Below are 22,387 nucleotides of genomic sequence, written 5' to 3'. Positions count from 1 at the left end.
AGATGGTTGTGATATTCAGTATGGTACCGAGGTATCGGTACGGTAAGGTTCATTTGCATCTTTTTGTTTATAGTCCACACGATTACTATATCATCTATTAACAGTACAACAGTGTCATATTGATACCATATTCCATATATCAAGGTATGGTATGTAGGGGCGGAGCCAGGATTGAATGTTGAGGGCAAATATACATGGGCCAATGATGGACCCACGGTGGGTCCCACAATTATAAGTAAATTATAAAAAATATATTAAAATAAAGTAAAGACTAAAATTGTGGGAGAAAAATTTTAAAAAATCATGAAAGAAAAAGGTGAAAAAGAAATTGGAGAAGAACAATAGGTAAAAAGATAAATTTGAAGTATATTAACTAAATATGGGATAAACACTCAATTTATCATAAATTAATTTTAAAAAATTTAATAATTATGATTAGATATAATAATATTAATGGCAGAAATTTAAACATTGAACTAATTAAACTTAAAATTTAAATTACTATTAATAGGAATCAAAACTTTATTAGAAAGTTTAAGGATTCAAAAATAAAATTAAATGATTTCAATTAGATATGATAAAATTCTGAAATCCTAAACGAGATTTAAATTTCCATTAATAGGAAATGAAATTTTAGGTGAAAAATTAGGATTAAAAAAAAATCAATGATAATGATTAGATATGATCAAATCAATGACCGAGATTTAAATTGCTAATAGTAGAATAAAAAATTTAGGAGAAAGAAAGAACAACGGAAAAAAATTATTCTTTATGAAAAAATACTAAAAAAATTGTGAGTGTGTGAAAGAGAGAAAAATAATTCGAACAAAGAGTGAGTAAGTGAATATCTGATAACTGTGGAGAAGATTTAGGAAAATTCCAATGTTTGCTAACTACTCCACTATTTTGTGAGACGTGTGAGAATAAAAAGAGAGAAAAAATAGGAATAAAAGAGGAGATTCATGCGAGAATAAATAGGAATGAAAATATATGAGAATATATAGGGAGAAATTTATGGATTGTGAATTAGTTTTTAATTAGAATTTAACCTTTTATTCCTTAAAATTAGGGATTTAATGAAAACCATTAGATAACGATTAAGAATGATATTTGTACCCATTATCTTTATTTTAAATTTTTATTTTTAATTTTTGAAAGGGAACCAAATATTGGTATTTCACATGTAAAGTGAGAGAAATAACCGAAAATATAGGTATAATTTAAAATTTTAAAAAATCCGCGGGAGGCACGTGGCTCCACAACTGATGGTATGGTAGAAATGGCACAGTTTCAGCTTTGGTAAAATATCATACAGTATGAATTGACACCCTTAGCCTTCTCTTCCAGTTCGAAATACTGGTCTGACTAACCTGTTTACGACGGATTTTTGTTCGCGCTGTGCGGATATCCTCTGCACAGGCACACTATTATGACACCTGGCGCTTTAAAATAATAAGTGGTTGGATGAACGGGTATTTTAGTAATTAGATTCATTAAATCCACAAGTTTCTTGGAATTACAAAAACTAACCCCTGATTAAATTAAAATTTACACAAAATAAGACTGCTAAGGAACCCTAACCCTAAATTACTTAGTTTTCTCATTTCCGTGAATAGGTTCATCCTCTTCGTACCTGGTTGCCTCCTCTGTTAAATGACACTTCATGAAAATCGAGGTTCCTTTTATTTTCTTCATCAACTTCAAGAGGTGATAATCAATCTCCTCAGAGGGAGAAAAGATCAGAGGGAAGAAAAGAGAGAAAAAAATAACAGATTTTCTACAAAAACTATGAGTTTTACAGATCTTTTCTTCATTTGGGCGTTATTGTCCGAGCCGGAGTTTCTACAAAAGCTACAACTCAAACCAGTCACTGGATAATTTAAATTGGAATGATTAGCCTTCATGAGTCCACTCAAATCTGCCAAGAACATGAACACGAACAAGAAGAGCAATAACATGTCATAAATTTTTTCCCAAATTTGCTCTACAAAGTCCAAAACATAAATTAAATAGGACGTGCAATTACATCGGCAGTGAAGATTTGAATCAAATAATGATTATTGGATAATCAACCTCCTATCGAAGAACAGTAGCAATTTTGTTAAAGACTAACTGGATATGCGGAGAAACTATGTTTAATTAGTATTTCGTCGCAACAATGAAAAGATTCAAAGGTTCTTGCGGGTGGAATATAAATCGTCGAAGGCACCGCGGAGAAGGCCACCGCAAAAAATACCTGAAGCATCTAAGGCAATCAAGACAGAGAGGACAGTCACTGAAAATGACGAAACCAAGGAATACGTTTAGGGCTTCTTACGGCCCACTTTTTGTGAATTTCGATTCAATCAGGATTCGTTTTTGTAATTTTAAGAAAAGTTTAAACTTAATAAGTCTAATTACCAAACTACCCGTTCATCCAACCACTTATTTTTTTAAGCGCCAGGTGTCATAATAGTGTGCCTGCGCGGAGGATATCCGCGGAGGCGCGAACAAAAATCCGTTTACGACCCCTATATTAAGGGGTCTCACCTTCCACAAAAGTTAGGGACCTCTACTTCCCCAAGTATCTATGCTCTTCCTACTGCTTGAGAAATGGGTACCAAAATGCTTCTTTATTTCATCATTTCAAGGAGTTACAATATCTATCTTTACAATACACTGAAATTGGAGGTTGGATTATGCCACAAGGTACGTATTGATCCTTTATTTCACTTGATAGATCATGAGATTTTTTTTGTATCTTAATTAATTTTGAGTTTTCATTATAAACATTTACTATTGCTAAGATGCAGCATTATGTGAACTATAACATCTCAAATCATTGGATTTAACTGGGAATAGTCTAGATGATGGAGGCCTTCCAAGGTGTACTGCACCTGGCCTTCCATCTTGCAGGGTGGGTGGCCATTCACTGTGCTTGTTAAGCCTTAGAGCTTGTTGAGGATATTTGGGAATGGTCGTCCCAATTCTTGAGGTGTATTGTGTATCACCAGGTTAGGGAACTCAACATTTGAGCTAAACTGTAATAGTCTTCTTGATGCTCTCCTAGGCCATATGGGGGATGATGCAAACGGAAGATAATAGATTACAATCAATTGTAATCTATTTATATCTTCTGTACATTTATTCACTTCAGTAATACAAGCTCCCTCTTAACCCCAAGGGATGTCTCAATTGATAAAAAGAAAAAACCACCACCTCCAAGTAGGAGATCAGAGTTTGAACTCTCCCAGGGCTAGGGACGAAGCTCTGCCTTCTATGTTCTTGTAAACAAAGTTTACCCTCACCCCAAAAATAGGCACCATCATATTGCTATAAGAAGGATAGTTTCAATTCCATCAATAGGAGTTCAACAATGATAAAAAAATAAAAAAATAAAAAATACTCACTCCCATAGCTTTCAGCATGTATCTCAGTTCATGAGAAGAGTTCTGAGACATGGTAATTTATAAGAGCAAACCTTGAATGGTCTATCTTTTTTTTTTTTTTTTTCCAGTAGACTTGAGAATGCATCTAAATTCGTGGAACTAATTTTTAAACATGTATTACAATCATAATTTAATAAATACTTTTTAACATTAGTTCTAGAAAACCTATGAAAATTTTAGTGGATCAATGAACCTTCTAATACATTAGAAGAAAGATTTCAACATCATCAGATGAGCAAGCTGAGGAAACAGACCGCCTTTTCTGAAGACAGTAAATACATCTGAAACAGCAAGGATAAAGTAGAACACTTGCCTTGAATGCCACTTTGAGCTACCTACACTGAGATGGAGCCAGGCACAGATAGCTAAGGCAAAATTTCTTCCACTTTCTAACCCAGCCACCATACCTGTAATGCAGTCAATCATGTTACTCGCCAGAACTCTCTTCTCGGCTGGGGCCATACCGGCATCGAATTTCTTCCCCTTCTAGTAGCTTCTCTACAGCATCTGAAGGAAGCCCAATCATGTCTAATGTCTTAGCCCAGACTTTGTGTGAAGTTTCTAAGTTGTGTGCTTCTTCAGAGGCATTCATTGGGCGACAGTCATGAGAAATGAAAGCACAAACAGGCCAATCATCTGACTTCAACACCCCACAGTACTCTGGGACCTGAGGATCAGTGGCTGCAAAAAGTGCGCTCCTGGAACCTGCAGCCACAAGAACCAAAAACACTTGTATCTCTGAAATTTTATATTTAGTCAAAGCAGGAAAATTTTACCATCCAATAATTTCATGTTAATCACCAAAATAGTGTCACCTAAAGAGAATATTGCATACCAAGGGGCAAAGGGAAGTTCTGAAAGTGCATTCATCTACCATAAGACGTTTGGGGCTAGGAAGGATACCTCACTCACCCCATTGCTGTAAGAAATTAAAATAGAACAGGGAGGGGAAGTTCTACAAAGACACCTGAATAATGGCAAACCTGATGCCGAAGGCCCTCGTGCAAACAGAGTCTGGGTCACAGCCTTACCCAGCAATTTTTGCTGAGAGGTTGTTTCAATAACTTGGACACCTAATATCATGGGTGTACTGCCAGTAGTATGCTGTTATCTTCTTTTGTTTCTATTTGGTTTCAAGTACTTTAATGAGAATGGTAAGACCCATGATTATACAAGCCTTATGCACACATCTTAGAATGAAATAATGAAAAACAAAAACAGAAGGGATCCACATAGAGAAGGTTGTAAAGTAGAGAGAAATATAAGCAGGTACCATAAATAAACCAACACTAACTATTTGTGCTCTTCAACTTTCCTCCCTTGTCCCCCCCCCCTTCTCCTCTCTTGGTAATGAGTGTGATAAGCCCTAGTCCAACTGGGTTCAGCCAGGGGCCTGGAATATGGCGAACCAGCTTGAACCCAAGGAGATTGATCTAAGAGAACCTAACCGTAGCAGAATGAGCAGGGGTCACAGTACCCAAATGATTCGGGAATCGTGGAGGAAAAGGAAACGGGTGTAGAGACGAAAGATTGCAGACATAGAAATTCAACGGCTTGTCGAGAACTAGCCCTAAGGAACCGACGGAATCGGGAAGTTGAGATCCTCGGGGGGCGCATAGAAAAAGAGATACCAATAGCGCCAACCCTTATGGTTAGAAGGACAAGTGCCTTCCGCAACAATGCTGCCCGACTAGCCTAACTCCCCCCTGACACTTGGAGAAGAAAATCCAACCTGGGGGGTGAAGACTTACTGAGGTAGTAGAAGTTCAGAAGAGAAACAAAGGCCCAAGAACCCGATAACATGGCGTCAGCTGTTTGGAAACAACATCCCTGGGCAAATTTCCCAATGATTTAGGATAGCAGCAAATAAGGGCAAGAAGAAAGAAAACCTCACACCACCCTTCAAGGTGTCGGTGTAAATCGCGAACTCTTTCAGGAAGGTCAAAGTCGACCCTTTCATCACGGTTGGGGACTCGAAGAAGGTAATTCAGGGGAATGGAGTACTTAGCACAAATCCCCTTGAGTTTTAGAAGGTTTGATATGGGGAAACAGGATGACTAGGGCCCCCGATGGTCTCCTAGAAGGTGAGGAACCACCCACACCTACCCTAGTCTTAGCCCTCCTCCTCTAGGGTGCTGAAGGAGATGCAGCGGCATCATCAGCTCCTAAATTCCCCGGCTGCTCCATTTTGGTAGTGTGAGGGGTGGGACCGGAATACTGCTCGGTGACTTTGATGTTTTTGTCCCCCAAAAGTTCAATGGAGGGAGTTTTATCCGATTGTTCGGCAAATTCTATGCCCTCAGCCATTCTGTCCACTAAATCTCCTTGGGAATTTGATTCCTTGGTGGTTCTATCACTACCCATGGTGGAGGACAAAGTTTAAAGTATCCGTCTGTATCGTTTCATATCGGTCAATATCTATCGGTATCGCAAACCAGCGGTACGATACATGCCGATATGTCTATGGATTTCTATTTTTCCATATCTCTCGCATCTCTCGTTGTATCGGCTGCTACAAGACAGAACGATACGATACAGAGAGACGTTTCTTGTGTAAAAAAATAATTTTAAATAGAGCAAATTATCTGGATTTCTATTTTTCCATATCATCTCTTGCATCTCTCGTTGTATCGGCCGCTACAAGACAAAACGATACTATACAGAGAGATGTTTCTTGTGTAAAAAAATAATTTTAAATAGGGCAAATTACGTATAGAACCCCTGATTTTACAATCAATTACATCTACTACCCCTGAAAATGAATCAATTACAAACCCACCCCTACTCTTAATAATTGAAATTAAATAGTGATAACACTAGACAAATATCTGAAATACCATTTTTACCCTTCTTTATTCAAAGAATCTTTATAATCCCGATTTTACCCCATTATTCTATTCCCTCTCCTCTCTTGACTCTTGTTCATCGGCTCCGGCAACACTAATTTCCACCACCACATACTTCTCTTCGGTCATCCTCCTCCCTGATTCGCAATGTCATGCCTTGCCACGAACAAGGCAAGGTCTTGTTCCTTAGTTGATTCCAAAGCAAAAAAGGTCTGGTGAACAGCTCTACTACTATTCCTTACAGAAACAGAAGCAGCGAAATTCCCCTCACCCTCCACAGAATCACTATTGCTGGTCAATTGAGGCTGTGGTATTGACAGAGAATGGAGCATCATATTTCCCTTATTTGGTTACGGAGTAGAGAAGCAGAGCCAGATCTTTGAAAAAGGAGGCATACAATCCTTGATGGGGATGAATTTGATAAGGGCAGAGACACCTTTGATTAGAAGCACTCTGGCCTTAACAACATCATTGGCAATGGAAATCATGGCTCCAATTGGTTAGTTTCTGTGATTGATTCTTTCAATAATAAAAGGTCACAGCTCGTCCCAGTTCATCTAGAGTTATAAAATCAGCAACCACTGAAACTCTCCTGCAAATGATACAATAAGAGGTACCAGTTTCCAAGAAAATTATCAATTTTGGAGTAAGCCCTACAAAAAGTTTTCACCAAAAGAAATCCTAACCCCATGGCTTCAAATATTGACAGAGAAATCAACGGATGGGAGAAAATTTTAATGAGTGAGATGGAGAAATCATGGAGTTTGGATTTTAGAGGTTTTTTTCCTCTGAAACGAGCTTTGTTTTTTATGTGGTGCTTGATCGGGATGAAGCCATACTCCAACCCGTTTTTTTGAAAGACAAAATGATAGGAGGAGGAGGAGGAGGTTGTGGAGTTGTTGGGTCTCTAGGTGGAGTTGCAGACACGTGAGAGCCTAGAAACTCTTAATTGGTTTCCATGGAGGATGGGATATTAATTTCATTGGGAGGTTGATAATGTGGTGGTGGTAAGACTGGTGCTGCCGGAACTGATGAACAAGAGTTGAGAGAGGAGAGAGAATAAAATAACGGGGGGTTAAATTGGGATGGTAAAGATATTTATCTAGTGATGATATCATTATTTAATTTCAATTGTTAATAGTAGGGTGCATTTGTAATTAATTTATTTTCACGGGTAACAAATGTAATTGATTGCAAACTCAGGGGGTCTATATGTAATTTATCATTTTAAATAAATTCAAAATAAGCGACACACATCGATACATACCGGTCAATACAGATTGAAACAATACGATATAGAGATACATAGCATTTCTATATTTTTAAAAACCACATTACACTAACGATGTGTATCGACTGTATCGATATGTATCGGATCAATACATAGTGATACCAACCAATACATATCGATATACTCGATACGTATCGAACCTACATCATAAAATAGGGAAGAAAAGGGTTTTCGTGACAAGTTGTAGGGTTTCAAAAGAAGGGTTTCTGGTTTTACATTCTCTTCCACTGTTTCGAATTTTTTGAGGTATGCTACAAAAGCTTTAATAAAAGAAGAATGTGAGATGCTGTGTTTCTGGGTTTTTTCGATTCGTACAGTTTATATTCATATATGGTTTCTATATAGTTTATTCCACCAACCCCTTACCCCATTTTCTGAATTTTTCTTCTTTCTTTGTTGTTTCTAGGGTTTACTAGGTGGGTTTTTCCTTTCCCATTTTGTTTCTTAATGATGATGCTGAATATTTAATGGGTTTCTTATCAATATCTATTTCTGAATCTGTGAAATCATTTCTCTCATTGAAAATATATAATACTTGCTCTTCTTTAGGTTGTCTGAAATTTTCTTCTTCTTGTCAACCCTAGTGTTTACTCGTGCTGTTCTTGAGTAATGGGAATATTGTAATTTCGTACATAGTAATATGGTTGCTCTGTTTCACACTTCAACGCAGTTGTTTTAGAGGTTCTGTCAGGAGTCCTTTAGCTTCTAGTCATGTTAAGAGTGCAGCTTCTCTTACCTTCAAGTCCCAGTGGGATAGCTCTCAAGAGTCTTCACATATTTACAGTCTTCCCGCTACGAAGGTTTAATTCTTTTGGCAACACATTCCTTGTAGTTTCATCTTTGTTTGTTAGTTGGTTTTCTTCCCTGGTTTGAGACAAGTTATCGCTTTGTGAATTCACTGAACTTTCCTTACTGTTTTTTCTTCTTCCTCACTCTTTGTCAAGTGGTGGTTATTTTTAGTTGCTATTTGAAAGGAAACTATTGGTTTGTCTTGTAATGTTAATAAACAATTTTGAGCTAATTTAGTATTGATGCATTTAATGCCAATACTAATATAGCCTTTTTTTTCTCCCCCCGGTAGATGTCTTATTAGCTATGTCTTCTTATTATCAATTTTCTAGAACAAATGATGTGTCGATACTGCCATCCTAATGAGGGGACATATAATGCTCTTGCTGTCCTCTGCAATGAAGGGATGATATGAAGCCTTCTCTATTATCCAAAGCTTGGGTAACAAAACAAACTCTTCCATGCATGACCACTATAGGAATTTCATATCCAGCTTGTGTGGGAAGGGAAACACTATGGCAGCATTCCACCTCTTATATGAGATGACAAAGGATGGATTTACTCCTAATTCTTATACCAATTCATACTTGATCAGAGGTCCGCATGCTAGCTGAAGCTATGGAGATTTTTACAGTAATGGAAGACAATTATTTTAGGCCAGATATCAACAATTACAATGCCCTCATACTTGGTTTATGCAAGGTCAGAGACTTAATAGCTATGTCTTCTTGGTGGTCATGGAGTACTTATGTTTAAGTAATAGTTGCATGATAAAGTTATTATTTATTAGCTGTATATTTATTTTTTTGCTTGAATTAAACTCTTTCCTTATGTATTTTGATCATTTCTATTCAATTCTGCACCTATCGATACACATATGCAAAACGATACGATACAAAGCGAAACGTCTCTTAAAATCAGCCGACCAATACATTACCGATACACAATACTTTAAACCCTCGGTGGAGGGGTAAGGTTGAAGAAAATAAAATATGTAAAAACCCTGAAGGGTTTCCAGGAAGATGAACAGGTAGCATTATGGAAGGAGGATAAGAAACAACAGTAAAATCAAGAAAGAGAAGAAGAGAACACGACAACAAGCAAAATGTAAATGAAAGAAAGCACAAGTAACTGCAAATGACCAGGACTTACTCGTTCGTAAAGATTAAGATTGCAATACAAGCAAGAAGCACGCTAAACACAAACACACTTGTGCTAGCAAGGCCAAAACTCAAAGAAGCAAGAGCCAACACGAAAGAGTGATCAGATGAAGAAGACAAAGCCCCCCATTTTCGGGTTTAAATCCTCTAGGAAATACTCAAACAAGGGCTTAGATTAAGCAAGATTGACGGTCAAGAAAAGCTGACAAGTCACACAGCTTGGCATAATGATGGCACCTGTTCCCAACAGGCATGTGGTGAGAGTTGCACGTCTCGTGCAACTCGAAGGCGACTTGAAGGGACGCAACGGTCTTGTCAATAAATGTGCCTATTGGAGTCCCACCAAGAAGAAGAGTCGCTCGGCTTCGAGAAGAGTGGTAATGATGAGACCCGCCCAATCAGGCTTGATAGATCATGCAATCAGAGCCCGCCTCCAAACTACAAGGTCGAGGGGGCTCGTGATGAGTGTGAACTAAGCCCTAGTCCAACTGGGTTCAGCCGGGGGCCTGGAATATGGCAAACCAGCTCAAACCTGAGGGTTCAATCTAAGAGAACCTAACTGTAGCAGAATGGGGGGGAGCCACGATACCCGAACGATCGTGGAGGAAAGGAAATGGGTAGAGCGGAAAGAATGCAGACATAGAATCGAACGGCTCATCAAGAGCTCACCCTAAGGAACCAACAGAGACAGATCCGAACTAAGTATGATATATAAACCCTCGTCTACCACAAAGAGGAGGTAACTGAATCGTTCTTCCCTCTAATTTGTCATTCAATTTCTGAGCTCTGCATTTGGGGAGCCAGAGCATTGGTGTGGTGCATCTGCTAACTTATCCATCAAAGGCGGCTTCCTGACCGACAAGTCGGCTTGCATTTGACGATTGTTTTGCAGGCTTTCAGTGGATCAAAAGGAATCCAACGCATTACTTGGCTTTTATTTAATTTCCACCTCCTGATGCAACCAGATAAAGAAGATGACAAGGACTACTATGTGTCCAAATAGAATGCAGCATTACCATATTACAAGTATAAAGAAGACTCATATCACTTCATGTGCTTTCATTTCATGGTTCTTCGTATAAGGCTTACCATGTCATACAAATTTTTCTTTCTTTACATTGTGTTCTATTTTGGTACTACTAAATGCCAATGGATATCCTATTCTATCTAGTTTAAGTAAATATAACTTAAAACTATAATTAATTTTTTTTTAAATCATTGTTGAAGGTCTATATATAGAAGGGGATCCCTGGGAGGGTGACATGCGGCTGGATTTTTGCACTGTCTTCAACCTCAAGATCTTCAATCACCTAGTCAAGCATCCTACAAAGAGTTTTCTGCAGTTCCTTCAATATACAAGTAAGTCAAACCCCATCCCCAACCCCGGACTACTTCTCCTTCTGTCCGCAGCTATCCCAACCCCTTTCCCGTTAGTTTCAGATTTAGGAGCAACCCTAATCTCCCTTTACCCTTTCCTTTTGGTCACCGTTAAGCCTAGAACAGAGTCGTTTACCCAAAGCAGCCCTGTTTTTTAGGTTTTTGAATTTTCTGCACTTCGTCTTCTTCAAGTACAAGTTGCAGGATTTTTAAAAATTCCAGAAAATTTCTGAAACATCTTAAACCTCATCTCTTCTTACCTAAACCAATTCTGAACCCTAAGACATTCATCGCAGCCTCTCTGCCTTGCAGAACCAGCACCCCTCCTTTCTCTCTCGCTAAACACCCCCCCCCCCCCCCCCCCCCCCCAAATATTTTTTTTTTTTTCCTTCTTTTTTTTCCCTCTTTTAAAACCATTTTTTGCCAGAATGGCTTATTGATCCATGATCTCAAGCCCTTTATTTATAATAAAGTGGAAAGTAGACTATTACAAGGAATAGAAGTTTACATGAATGCAAACTCTAATTTAATTCCTATACAAACTCTTATTAGACTCCTAATAGAATCCAACACTCCCCCTCAAGTTGAGGCATGGATATCACACATGTCCAACTTGACCAAAAAAGTATAAAACATCTGTCCAGGTAAACATCAGCAATTTGATCTTCAAACTTATAGATTACGTCTGCCTTACAGACTTCCATTTGATTTGTCCTCATCTTTACTGCAACTTTATGTCTCCAAGGAAGAACGCCCAAGTAAAGAAGTAGAATCTTCAAATGTTGAGAAGACTAAATTTCTGCACAAATCTGAGGGAAAATATATTTTTGGGGTAACAATAGCTAGGGTAAAACAGTCAAAGTGAAAGTTTTGATTTGTAGCAATGTTAGATCTTTAAAGGGAAAGTTTGCCAAGGGGCAATCTCCAAAGGTAGGGGAAATTTGTCAAGATAAGTGACAATCTCCAAAGGTAATAGAGATCAAGTTCTGCAAAGGTCAAACGACAAGTCTTTTGCAAGGTTAGATCTCTGAAGGGAAGATGTCAAGTTAAGGGGCAAATCTCCAGGGTTAACAGAGATCAAGTTCTGCACAGTCAAAAAGATAGATCTATAGCAATGTTAGATCTCCAAAGTGGAAGATTGCGAAGGTAAGGGACAAACTTTCAAAGGAGTAGAAGATTGCGAAGGTAAGGGACAAACTTTCAAAGGTAACAAAGATCAAATTCTGCATAAGGAAGTCTACATGAAAGGCTTTGAATTGTAGACATCTTCAATCTCCCCCTCACGTGTAGCGTTACACGTGGGAAGATTATAACAAAGGAAATTCCAATGGGGAAACTTGGAAAGGAAGAAATTGTAATGGTAAGATAAAAGTATCAGGAAAACAAATCTAGAGAAAATGACAAAATTTGAAAGGGGGTTGACCAAGCCTACGGTGCCACTAATGAAGGTCTGATATTACCGAATGGACTGGTTTAGAAGATGTAGTCAAAGTAGAAGTAGATCCTCCAATTGGCTCGAGCAAATAAAGTCCATTTACCACGACCAATCTCCTTCCCCCGGATCCCGAAGTAGCTAGGTAGGAGTTGGTAGGGGTAGTAGAGGAAGCAGTGGTTGAGGCTGTACCGGCAGTAAAAGACTGCATAATACGTCGCAGAGTAGCAAACTCCTCCTGCGAAAAACCAACGTCTGCAGAGGGTGTGGTGGAAACTGTCTCAGAAAGATTAGCCTTTTGTTTTCCCTGTCTTTGTGCTCATTTTTGCTCAAAATCAGCAGGCTTCCCATGCAGTTTCCAACAATTTTCCTTGGTATGATATGGTTTGTGACAGTGCTCACACTTAATAATCTCCTTAGCCGGATCAGATTTAGTGCGAACAGATCGTAAGGCTGATTTCTCCATAATAGGAGTATGAAGCATGACTAATCGACGACTTTCCTCTCACACCGAACAAGAGCATAAGACTGTTCTAGTGTAGGAAAGGGAGAATGACTTAAGACTTGCACTCTGATCTGATCGTACTCCACGTTCAAACCTGCCAAGAAATCATATACTCGAATCTTATCAATTTACTTCTTATATGTCACCACATCATCTCGATTAGTGGGGTGATAATCCCCATAATGATCCAACTCTTGCCAAAGAGATCGCAACTCAGCATAATAGTGGGCCAAAGTTAGTTCCTTTTGGGTAGTCTCATGAAGCTTCTTTCGTAGCTCATAAACCTGTGCATCATTCCCCAACTGTCCATATGTTTCAAAGAGTAGCCTTCCGATTTGGGCTGCAGATATCAAGTAATAGGTAACCCCGGGCAATATTTGGATGCATGGAATTCAAAAGGAATGACATAATAAGAGAGTCGTTTGATATCCATTTATCTCTCAAAAACACTGCGGTAGTGGGTTTGATAGTAGTGCCCGTAATGTATCCAACTAGTCCTCTTCCAAAGAATAGTCGGTAAGCGGATCGAGACCAGATCAAGTAATTTGTGCCGTCAAATCTTACCGAAAGAGAATGAAAAGTGGAAAAATATTCGGATCCAAAGTGGGGAGCAAGAATATCATCAATAGTTGTCATGTTGACAAAATTATCTCAGCAGCTCTTCGGTCTTCACCCTTTCAAAGTAACAGAAATGTCGCAAATGCAATAGCCAAACAACCCAAACAGATCTACCTCCTTTTTTTTCCTGTAATGACAAATATGTCCTTGAAAAAACGGAATTTGCAAATAAATCTTAGAACTTATACAAATTTACATATAAGTCCCCGTAGCAAAATCTTACTCAAAATAACTCAAAACTTGAATTCAAAACTTAAATTCAAAAATTGAATTCAAAAACTTGAATTCAAAAATCAAATTCAAACCATAACAGATCCGTTATGGTCTTTCACAGGCTTAAGGAGAACAGCCCCAGTCGAAGAACCTTAATAGCAGAACCCCAATCGAAGGTTTCAGATGACTAACCAAGCTTCAGAATCGCAGGCTTTAGATGAAGAATCGGACAAAAAAAAATTGCAGAGCTGAAGCCAAAGTTGTTGCGAAGCGTGGAAGTTGCTGATTTCTTCTTCTCTTCTTCCTTCTTCTTTCCTCTGTTTTCTGTTCTTATTCATTGAATCAAGACGGAACAGAATCGTCTTCTTCTTTCTTTTTTTTTTTTTTTTCTGTTTCAGTTGGCGACCAAGATGGTACTGAAAAACTGCCTAGAACTGAAGATTGGCGATGGGTTTGAAAAAAAATCAGAAGAAGAAGAAGGTAGGTCGCTTCCCAAATCGAATTTAGGCTCTGATGCCATGTTGAAATACAATGTTTGGCAGAATGGCTTATTGATCCATGATCTCAAGCCCTTTATTTATAATAAAGTGGAAAGTAGACTATTACAAGGAATAGAAGTTTACATGAATGCAAACTCTAATTTAATTCCTATACAAACTCTTATTAGACTCCTAATAAAAAAAAAAAAAAAAAAAAAACAAAAAAAAAAAAAAAAAAAAAAAAAAAAAAAAAAAAAAAAAAAAAAAAAAAAAAAAAAAAAAAAAAAAAAAAAACCAAAAAAAAAAAACAAAAAAACCCCCCACAAAAAAAAAAAAAAAAAAAAAAAAAAAAAAAAAAAACCAACCAAAACAAAAACAAAAAAAAAAAAAAAAAAAAAAAAAAAAAAAAAAAAAACAAAAAAAAAAAAAAAAAAACAAAAAAAAAAACCACCCCCCCCCCCCCACATTTTAAAAAAACAAAACCCCCCCCCCCACAAAAAAAAAGAAGTAACAAACCTCCCCAATTAAGGAGAATAAAAAAAACAACCCCCCCCCCCCCCCCCCCAGGGAGAAAGTTTATTTTAATCTAGAAACGAAACCCCCACCCCAGAAGTTGGAGAAATGAATGCTATCGCATAGAAGCTCATGCATGATGCAACAGGGTGGTTTATTATGTGTCATAATCCTAAGAGAGTTATTTAATTTATGACCTTAGAATACAAAAGATGAAAAAAGTTCAGCAAATAGAATGCCAGTCATGAGAACTTACCCTCTTGAGGACTAAAAATGAAATAAGGTATCAGATGGTAGGCAACCTGAACAATTTTAGGAAGGTCCCTTGCCTGCATTTGAAAGGAGGAATGGGGGTCAGGTGGAATTCAATAAGTTCAGAAGTGCAAAACTGCATTATGCTATTCATACATAAAATAATGAGAATTCCTAAAGAACCAAGGTAATCATATCTAATATAGTGAAGTAATGACAGCGCTAATCAAATTTTTTTTCACAGACAAATTATAGTAAATCTCTGTACATGCTTAAATTTAGAGATTCCCATACAAAAACTTTTCTTTTCAAACGCCACAAGTTTGATACAGCAATAAAAGTTTCTAAAATGATAGAATTTGATTCCATTTAGCTAACTGATTATTTTGATCGCAAAATTTGCATTAAATTTCCTATACGTGCAACAAGGGCTTGGGAATGCTTGGTTTATCTTGGCTAAAGCTGTTTAATAAGATTATACCAGTGAAAGAAAAATGCTAAGATGAATAGAGAAGAAGTATTGCAGTTTTCCAAATTCTAAAAAATGAACATGGTATCCTAAGTTATTGTTGTAAAATGGGTACAAAGGCATAATTGTCTATTAAGAATTATTAGTGCCACCCTAGGGGCATTATAGTTCTTGTACCTTATAATATCAATTATGAATAAAGCTGGGCTGGTGTCTCATTGAAAAAGGTTCAACTCCCAAAGTCCATAATAGTATCAGGCAAAAGATCAACCTTGGGATCCTAAACCTTTTTTTAAACCCCAGACTCGTAATCACTACAGGGGCATAAAACCTATAAGTCATACCATGAAATTATGGGCGAGAATCATTAGAACTTAAGACAAGAAACTAATGTTACGGTTATGGAAGATTATTTCAGTTTTATGCCACGAATATCAATGACAGAGCTATTTGTTTACTTAGGAGACTCATAGACGTAGAGGATGCAGGAAGGATTTCCTTATGGTACTCACTGACCTAGAAAAACTTAGATGTAGAGAATGTAGGAAGGATTTCCTTATGGTGCTTAATGACCTAGAAAAACTTATGGATATTGTTTCAGTGTGTTTGGGGAGAGTGACAAGATAGTGAATTCCCAATTTCAATCAGGTTACTTCAAGGATTAAAATTAAGCCTATATGTGTTTCTGCTAATCATAGATGAATTGACTAGAGATATTCAAGATCAAACCCCTTGGATTATGCTATTTTCTGATGATATTATTTTGGTGAATGAAACTAAGCAATAATAACACCAGTTGGAGTCATGGAGATCAATTTTGCAGTCAAAAAGTTTTAAGATAAGAAGAATCAAGATAGAGTACATGGTGTGTAACTTGGGTAGTAAAAGCAGATGAGAGGGAGATACTGCAGGGTGACCACTTTAGGTTTATGGGCTCAATAAAAAATAAAGAATGAGAAATAGAGGATAATGTTACACAAAGATTTAAACTAGAACGAATTAAGAAGAGAGAGATGTTCAAAGTGTTGCATGATCATTGTACTCCTTTAAAACGATTACGGATGACTTTATAGGACAGCCATATGACACAATATGATGCATGGAGTTGAAGTTGGACAGGAAAAAAACATGCACGGAGCCGAAGTTAGACAAGAAAAAACATCACGTAGATAAACTTAGCCGAGATGGGTGAGTGGTAAAACTACAAAATATACAATAAGGAACAATTATATTAGATCTGACTTGAAATGTCCTCTGAAGTGGCATTCACATATGCAATAGAGGCCTTTAGATGCTCTACTGTTGAGGAGTTAATTTGACTCAGATTGAAGGAGTTGATTGTAAGGCAAGAATCCATTTAGTTGGGACAAGGCTTTTTTGGTGTTGTAGATTGAAGGAGCTAAAAAAGCCAAGGGTAGACCTAAGATAACTGTAGAAGCAGTGATCAAAGACATGCCTAGCTTAAGCCTCGTTAAAAGTACAGCTTCAAATATAGTTGGTTGGAGGGAAAGGATCCATGTAGCTGATGACCCCATTTAGTGGGGATAAAGCTAAATTCAGTTTTCTTATCCTTGTAGAAGTCTCCAGAGATTTAAATCAATAGTATAAGCAATTTCCAGAGATACTTATGTTTAGTGAATTTTATAGAAATTTCTCTCATGTGGACTACAGAGAGATGCTACCATCCATCAGAATTCAGAAGTAGTATCTGACAGGTCCTAAAATTAATTGTTTCCATAGAATATTATTGATCATTAGTAAAGACTTGTGCACTGGGTGATTCTAGATGATTTAAGAATTGATGTTCCAGTTCTGATATTTTTAGGATTCAGTACAAGTTCCAGTATACCCCAGCAATCCCATCTTCATCCCCACTTCAAAGCCTTGCCTACCATGCCCCACCCCAAAACCCCACATAAATGCAGGCCAATCATACAAATATTAGCTATCAAAATGGTAGACTTAAACATGAATCAACATGCAAGAATAAGGTCTGAAGTAGAATGGCAGTCAAATAATTCCTGGTCCAAGAACTGGCCAAATGATTGAATGGTAAAATCAATGACATCTTTCGAGGGTAGTTGAATACAAGAAAGGGCTAAAAACCACCAAGGGATGGCCCAATTAACACAGATCATGAGTCGAAAAGGTGACATGAGATCAGCTCTCCAGGCTCCATTTTGTCCCTTCAAGACACTGTTCCTGTTCTAAAGGATCCACTAAGCACTATACTTTTCTCTGAAACTGGCTACAAAGCATTTTACTCCATACCTAGCTACAATATATCCCAACATCAAACATCCAAACCGTAATTTATAACAAAATAGTAATTTAAATAAGTGCCAAAAGGTTAGATATTATAATATATTAGAAAATATGATACATATTAGATCTTCATGAGATTTTGGTTCGCTGGTTTACTTCATAAAGTCATGATTTCTAATGTACATAATCCTTTACTTTTGTTATGTCACCAATATTTTTTCACAACAAAAAATTAGCAGGCCACACCCAGTACATGATGCTCCCAATACATCGAGGTCAGGTGATACACCAAGATCTAGGGTTAGGGGTATAGAGGTAATTTCCCTAGATTTAGGCTAGCCCAGGAAATTCCAGCAAATAGGAGGCTGAAATCAGGGGGTTTCAGGGTATTCTTAAGGCTCTAAAGTCCTGCTGTAACAGGTAACACAGATCTGAAATTCAACTAAAGTCAAATTAGGGTTTGTAAAGGGTTCGGCTATGGGAGGAGAATAGGTGGGTTTTTGATGAGGACATCAATGAGTAGTTCCGAGTTTACCTGCGACGCCGAGGTAGAGATCATCCCACAACAGCATCTATGTGGATGGATGATGAGTTCGGAGGTTATCGGATTGCTAGGATCCTATGGTTCGATGAGAAACACTGCTCATAAGCAGTTTGTCATGTTATTTTCCTTAGTCTTAGTGGGTTGGGTAGTAGTTTAGTATTGAAATATTTTAATTTCATGTTTGAGTCTTTATGGGCTGGGCCTAGAGTCTACTTTGGCCCAATTTTTAATTATTTTGGGTTTGGGTTATATTTACAACTTAAGTTGGGGTTATTTTGGGAATTAAACATGTAGGGTTGTGAGGGATCAATTTTTTTATTTAAACCTTGTATGGAATTCGTTTTTGGCAATCAATGAATGAATAAAAGAATTAGAAAAGACTCATGCTGCTCTCTCTCTCTCTCTCTCTCTCTCTCTCTCTCTCTCTCTCTCTCAACCTCTATTCCCTCCTTTCACCCTTGTTTCCCACTAGAAAAATTCCCCTTGCTCTCCTCTACAAAGATCTACTCTCTTTTTTCTCAAAAAAGACCTAGTTACTTTCCTGGAAATCTTCTTCTTCTTCCCCAAACCCCACGGTTGTTCTGTTTTTTTCTTGCAGAAAAAAATCTTTGTTCTTTTTTTTTTTTTCTTCCCTCTTTCCCTTATTTCCTTTTATTTTCCTACCCTATGGCAGTCTAGTTTTTCTTTTGTTAGTCTCCCTTCCCTTCTCTTTGTTTCTTTTCTTTCTCTCCCTCTCTCTTATCACCTACTCTCTTTCCTAGGATACACCATTACTTCAAAATATTTTTTTTCTCCTTTCCTAGGATTCACCACTACTTCAAAATATTTTTTCTTTCTCTTATATCTATTCCTAAATGCTTTCTAACCCCTGTTTTGCAACCAAGATCAACAGGTAACATCATCTCTCCCTAAATATTTCTCATTTATTCTTTGGCAGTAGTTTTGTTTAAAACAAAAACTTCCAAGACTCCCTTTACATTGTTAATTGTTGAATTCCTTTTTAGAAATCAGATATTGATTAGGACAGCTCTATTTTCTTTAAGTTTCTTAATACCCTTGCATTCAATTTAGTGTTATGGTGCCAAGATCCCCATCCCCTTGTTTCCCTATTAATTCTGGTTTAGTTGTGCTTACCAATAGGACTTATTGTGTTTATTTCTCTACTTTAGCTGTCTTACATGCATGATTAATCAGATTTCAAGTGCTGCAAATTCCTTTCTTTACTATCCGTCAAGAATAGGTGTTTAATTCTAAGAGTCTAGTAGCCCACTTTGTAGGTCCCCTAGTTTCTAGGGTTTCTCCTAGATCAGTTTTGCTACCCTGTGTTTCAGACCTTTAAAAGTTCTAGAACAGGGGAGGGTCTGAACTGTAACAGAAGTAGGTTTCAGATTACAGAAGTATTCTAGTAAGTTGCAGAAATATCTGAAACTTTTCTATTTTCTGAAATTTACCAGAAACAGGGAGCCGAATGAGAGGGGAGCTTAAGGGGAGTTGCAGGGGCTGGACAGGTTGGGGGAAAGGCTCAGGAGGATCGCAGAAAGGTGGAGGTGGGGGTTAGGGGTCTGAAACAGCAAGGGGATGGGGATCTAGGGCCTGCAGGGGTTGTAGGAGAAGGGTTCTACTTTGCGCAGAACAGGGGAGGGGCAGGGGGAGGCCTTGTGTGAGGGGTAAGGAAGGCGGAAGGGGGCTGGGTTTAACTAACTAGTAAGGCTGTGGATGCTTGCTTGAATGATTGCTTGAATGCTGAAGAATGCTCTTGAAGATTGAATGCAGAAAATTAGAAATTTAGAATGCTCAACTTGACAACCACCACAAGGTCCCCCTCCCTCCTTAAAGGAATCCTGCAACACCTTGGCAATAAACACCCAATAATCTTTATTCATCAAAACTGAAAAGTACATTGAACTAATGGGCTATTTATAGCCTTCAAAAAGAGACTCTGACTTGGCTTAGGATTTGCTAGTGGATAAGGATCCCAACCCTTAGACCAAAACACTCAAAATGGAATCTAATTACTTAAAACTCGGACTTTTAAGTGGGGTTCCTTTATAGATTAGGATCCCACCTCATTACATGAACTCCTTGACTTGGACTGTATTATTAAAAGACAACTCAAAAGCAAACTCCTAAAGATAAGAACCCTCTTGGATGAGGAATCTTATCTTATCCACAACTAACAAATTTACAATGGATTGGGACTCTTCATAACTCAAACTTTACTAACCCAAATAAAAAACTAAAATTAGATCCATAACTCTTGGATCGAGGGGGTTCAATCTAGACCCATATTGAGCCTTCTAAAAATGACCAAAATGCCCTTGACAGGGATTCAGTCAGCTTTGGATTGGCTTCTTTGGTCTAAGTTTTGGACCCAATTATGGAGGGGCAACCGTGTTCATATCATCAGGGGAGGGTCATAACAGACCTGACCCCTGTTTTAGCAAAGAGGCTGTTCCCAGACTCGCTCTTGTGATAATTTGGTCAAAATGGAGTAACCTTACCATTGCACCAAGGCCCACTCTCCAAAATCTTCCCTTCTTCTCTATTTATGCGTTCAAAATTCTTAGAGATGCAACCTATCCAAATAATAGTTTACCCATGTTTACACCTAACCTAGAAATGATCTTTTTATTGTATAAGAAATTTCTAATCTTCTGCTTTGTATCCACCAAGACATTCTAACATCTAGTAGATTACCAAAATAAGCCCAAGTAATTAGTTCATAGTGCAAATGCAATCTCACTTTTAAGTTTCAATGAACATGTGGATAGTAGTTCCTCAGCATAAAAAACAAAGGCATCAAAGGAGAACAATTTAATCAGGCACTCTTAATAGCTTCAAGTTGATGCGTCCAAAATCTGCTTAGCCCTTAGATCTCCTGAGAATGACCTACAAAAACGAACGTCAGATGTGGCCCAACCGCTAGGATCGGGAGTCCACCTCCGAAGGCTAAGTCAGTTGATGAACTTAATCACAAACGGCTCTGTTGGGTCACATAGCTAAGGAATGAATAACCAAAATACGATTTAGATTGTATGTATCTGTGTATGTGTGTTTGTCCATCCTCTACCTTGTGGGTAGGTGATGTCTTATATAGAGTGTACCTTCGAATCTCCTTCGTTGGATGTATTTGAGCCTTCTTCGGGTAGTCGTTGGATCTTAACAGATAGATCCGTTAAGTGATAGATCTCTATTGGGTTGGACTAGTAGATGACTCTTTTGATAATACAATCGTTATATGGTAGTTATCCATATAATAGCGATGAGTGACAGCCGCCAAATACTGCTAGCCGCCTTTAGGTTGATTAGCCTATTCCGATCGTATTGGATTAGGGCGTCCTTGTGACTGAGTTAGATTTCTTCCTCAGCAAGCTATCTCCTGGACCCGGCTCACTCGGAAGCGAGTCGATTCCTTTCGTCCTGACCGGAGTCGAGGGTCGAACCAAGAATGAACCAGGTTCGATCATATTTTCTCCATATCACGATCCCCCCAGACCAAGCTTTCGGTCGATCCCGAGGGCTTAGTTTTTAACTAGGTTCTTCGTCGAATAATAGTTTTGCATAATTCCCAACCCATTAAATGTCATATCACATTTAATGCGGCTGTGTCGCTTTTTCCTCGAGCATTGTGAGTATTCTCACTTTTTGTGGGGGTGACGCCATGCGACTTCTGCAGCCGAAACTATCGTTGCTCACGAAATCAAAACGACGGTTTAACGCCTGCTTTTGATTTGTGAGTTCAAACTTTCGAACCGTCTCTGAATCTCGATCGTTGATGTCGAATTCTCTCGATCATACACGTCCTCGAACACTCGTGCGGGTGCTTAAAAGAGGTTCGTTGTCTTCGTAGATTTCATTCTCTTTGTCTGGAATTTTGAAACCCCGTCGTCTTCTTCGCGCCCTCATGATCATCTCGTTCTCGAGCTTTCTGCCTTAGTGATTCAGTAAGTTTAATAACTCCTTTGCAAAGTTTACTTTCGTCTCTAGGTTTCTTTTTTCTCTAGAAACCACAATCAGACTTTCTAGTAATGGAGGGCGGAAGGGTTTCTTCGAAATTTCCCCTTTACTCAAGAACTGGTAAGGGCGATACTAGTGATGAGGCCCTTGCCTTTGTCCCCTCTAAGCAGTCGGATAGCGACAAGAAAACCCTAACTACTCTCTGGCATGACTTCGAAGAAGTTAGCCAACAGAGAAAAGCAGAAGAAA

The 22,387-nt window shown here is 38.1% G+C and overlaps 1 protein-coding gene across 1 annotated transcript in view; it reads right to left on the bottom strand.

Moving 5' to 3' along the window:
• Window positions 1-2,580: 2,580 nt before the first annotated feature.
• LOC149012668 (dehydrogenase/reductase SDR family member FEY-like) overlaps window positions 2,581-22,387 on the bottom strand; it is a 43,751-nt gene continuing 23,944 nt past the window's right edge. Inside the window, exons 7-8 of the mRNA XM_089157949.1 lie at window positions 14,908-14,980; window positions 2,581-4,133 (exon numbers count right to left, since the gene is read on the bottom strand). Coding sequence (XP_089014075.1) covers window positions 3,856-4,133; window positions 14,908-14,980 — 351 coding nt within the window. The 3' untranslated portion in view covers window positions 2,581-3,855. The remainder of the gene's footprint in view (window positions 4,134-14,907; window positions 14,981-22,387) is intronic.

Source organism: Hakea prostrata, chromosome 6, assembly GCF_041222555.1.
Source record: "Hakea prostrata isolate BN-2017 chromosome 6, UWA_Hpros_2, whole genome shotgun sequence".
NCBI classification, from domain to species: domain Eukaryota; kingdom Viridiplantae; phylum Streptophyta; class Magnoliopsida; order Proteales; family Proteaceae; genus Hakea; species Hakea prostrata.
Note: the sequence above shows the minus strand (reverse complement) of the source record. Positions and strands in the feature narration are given on the sequence as shown.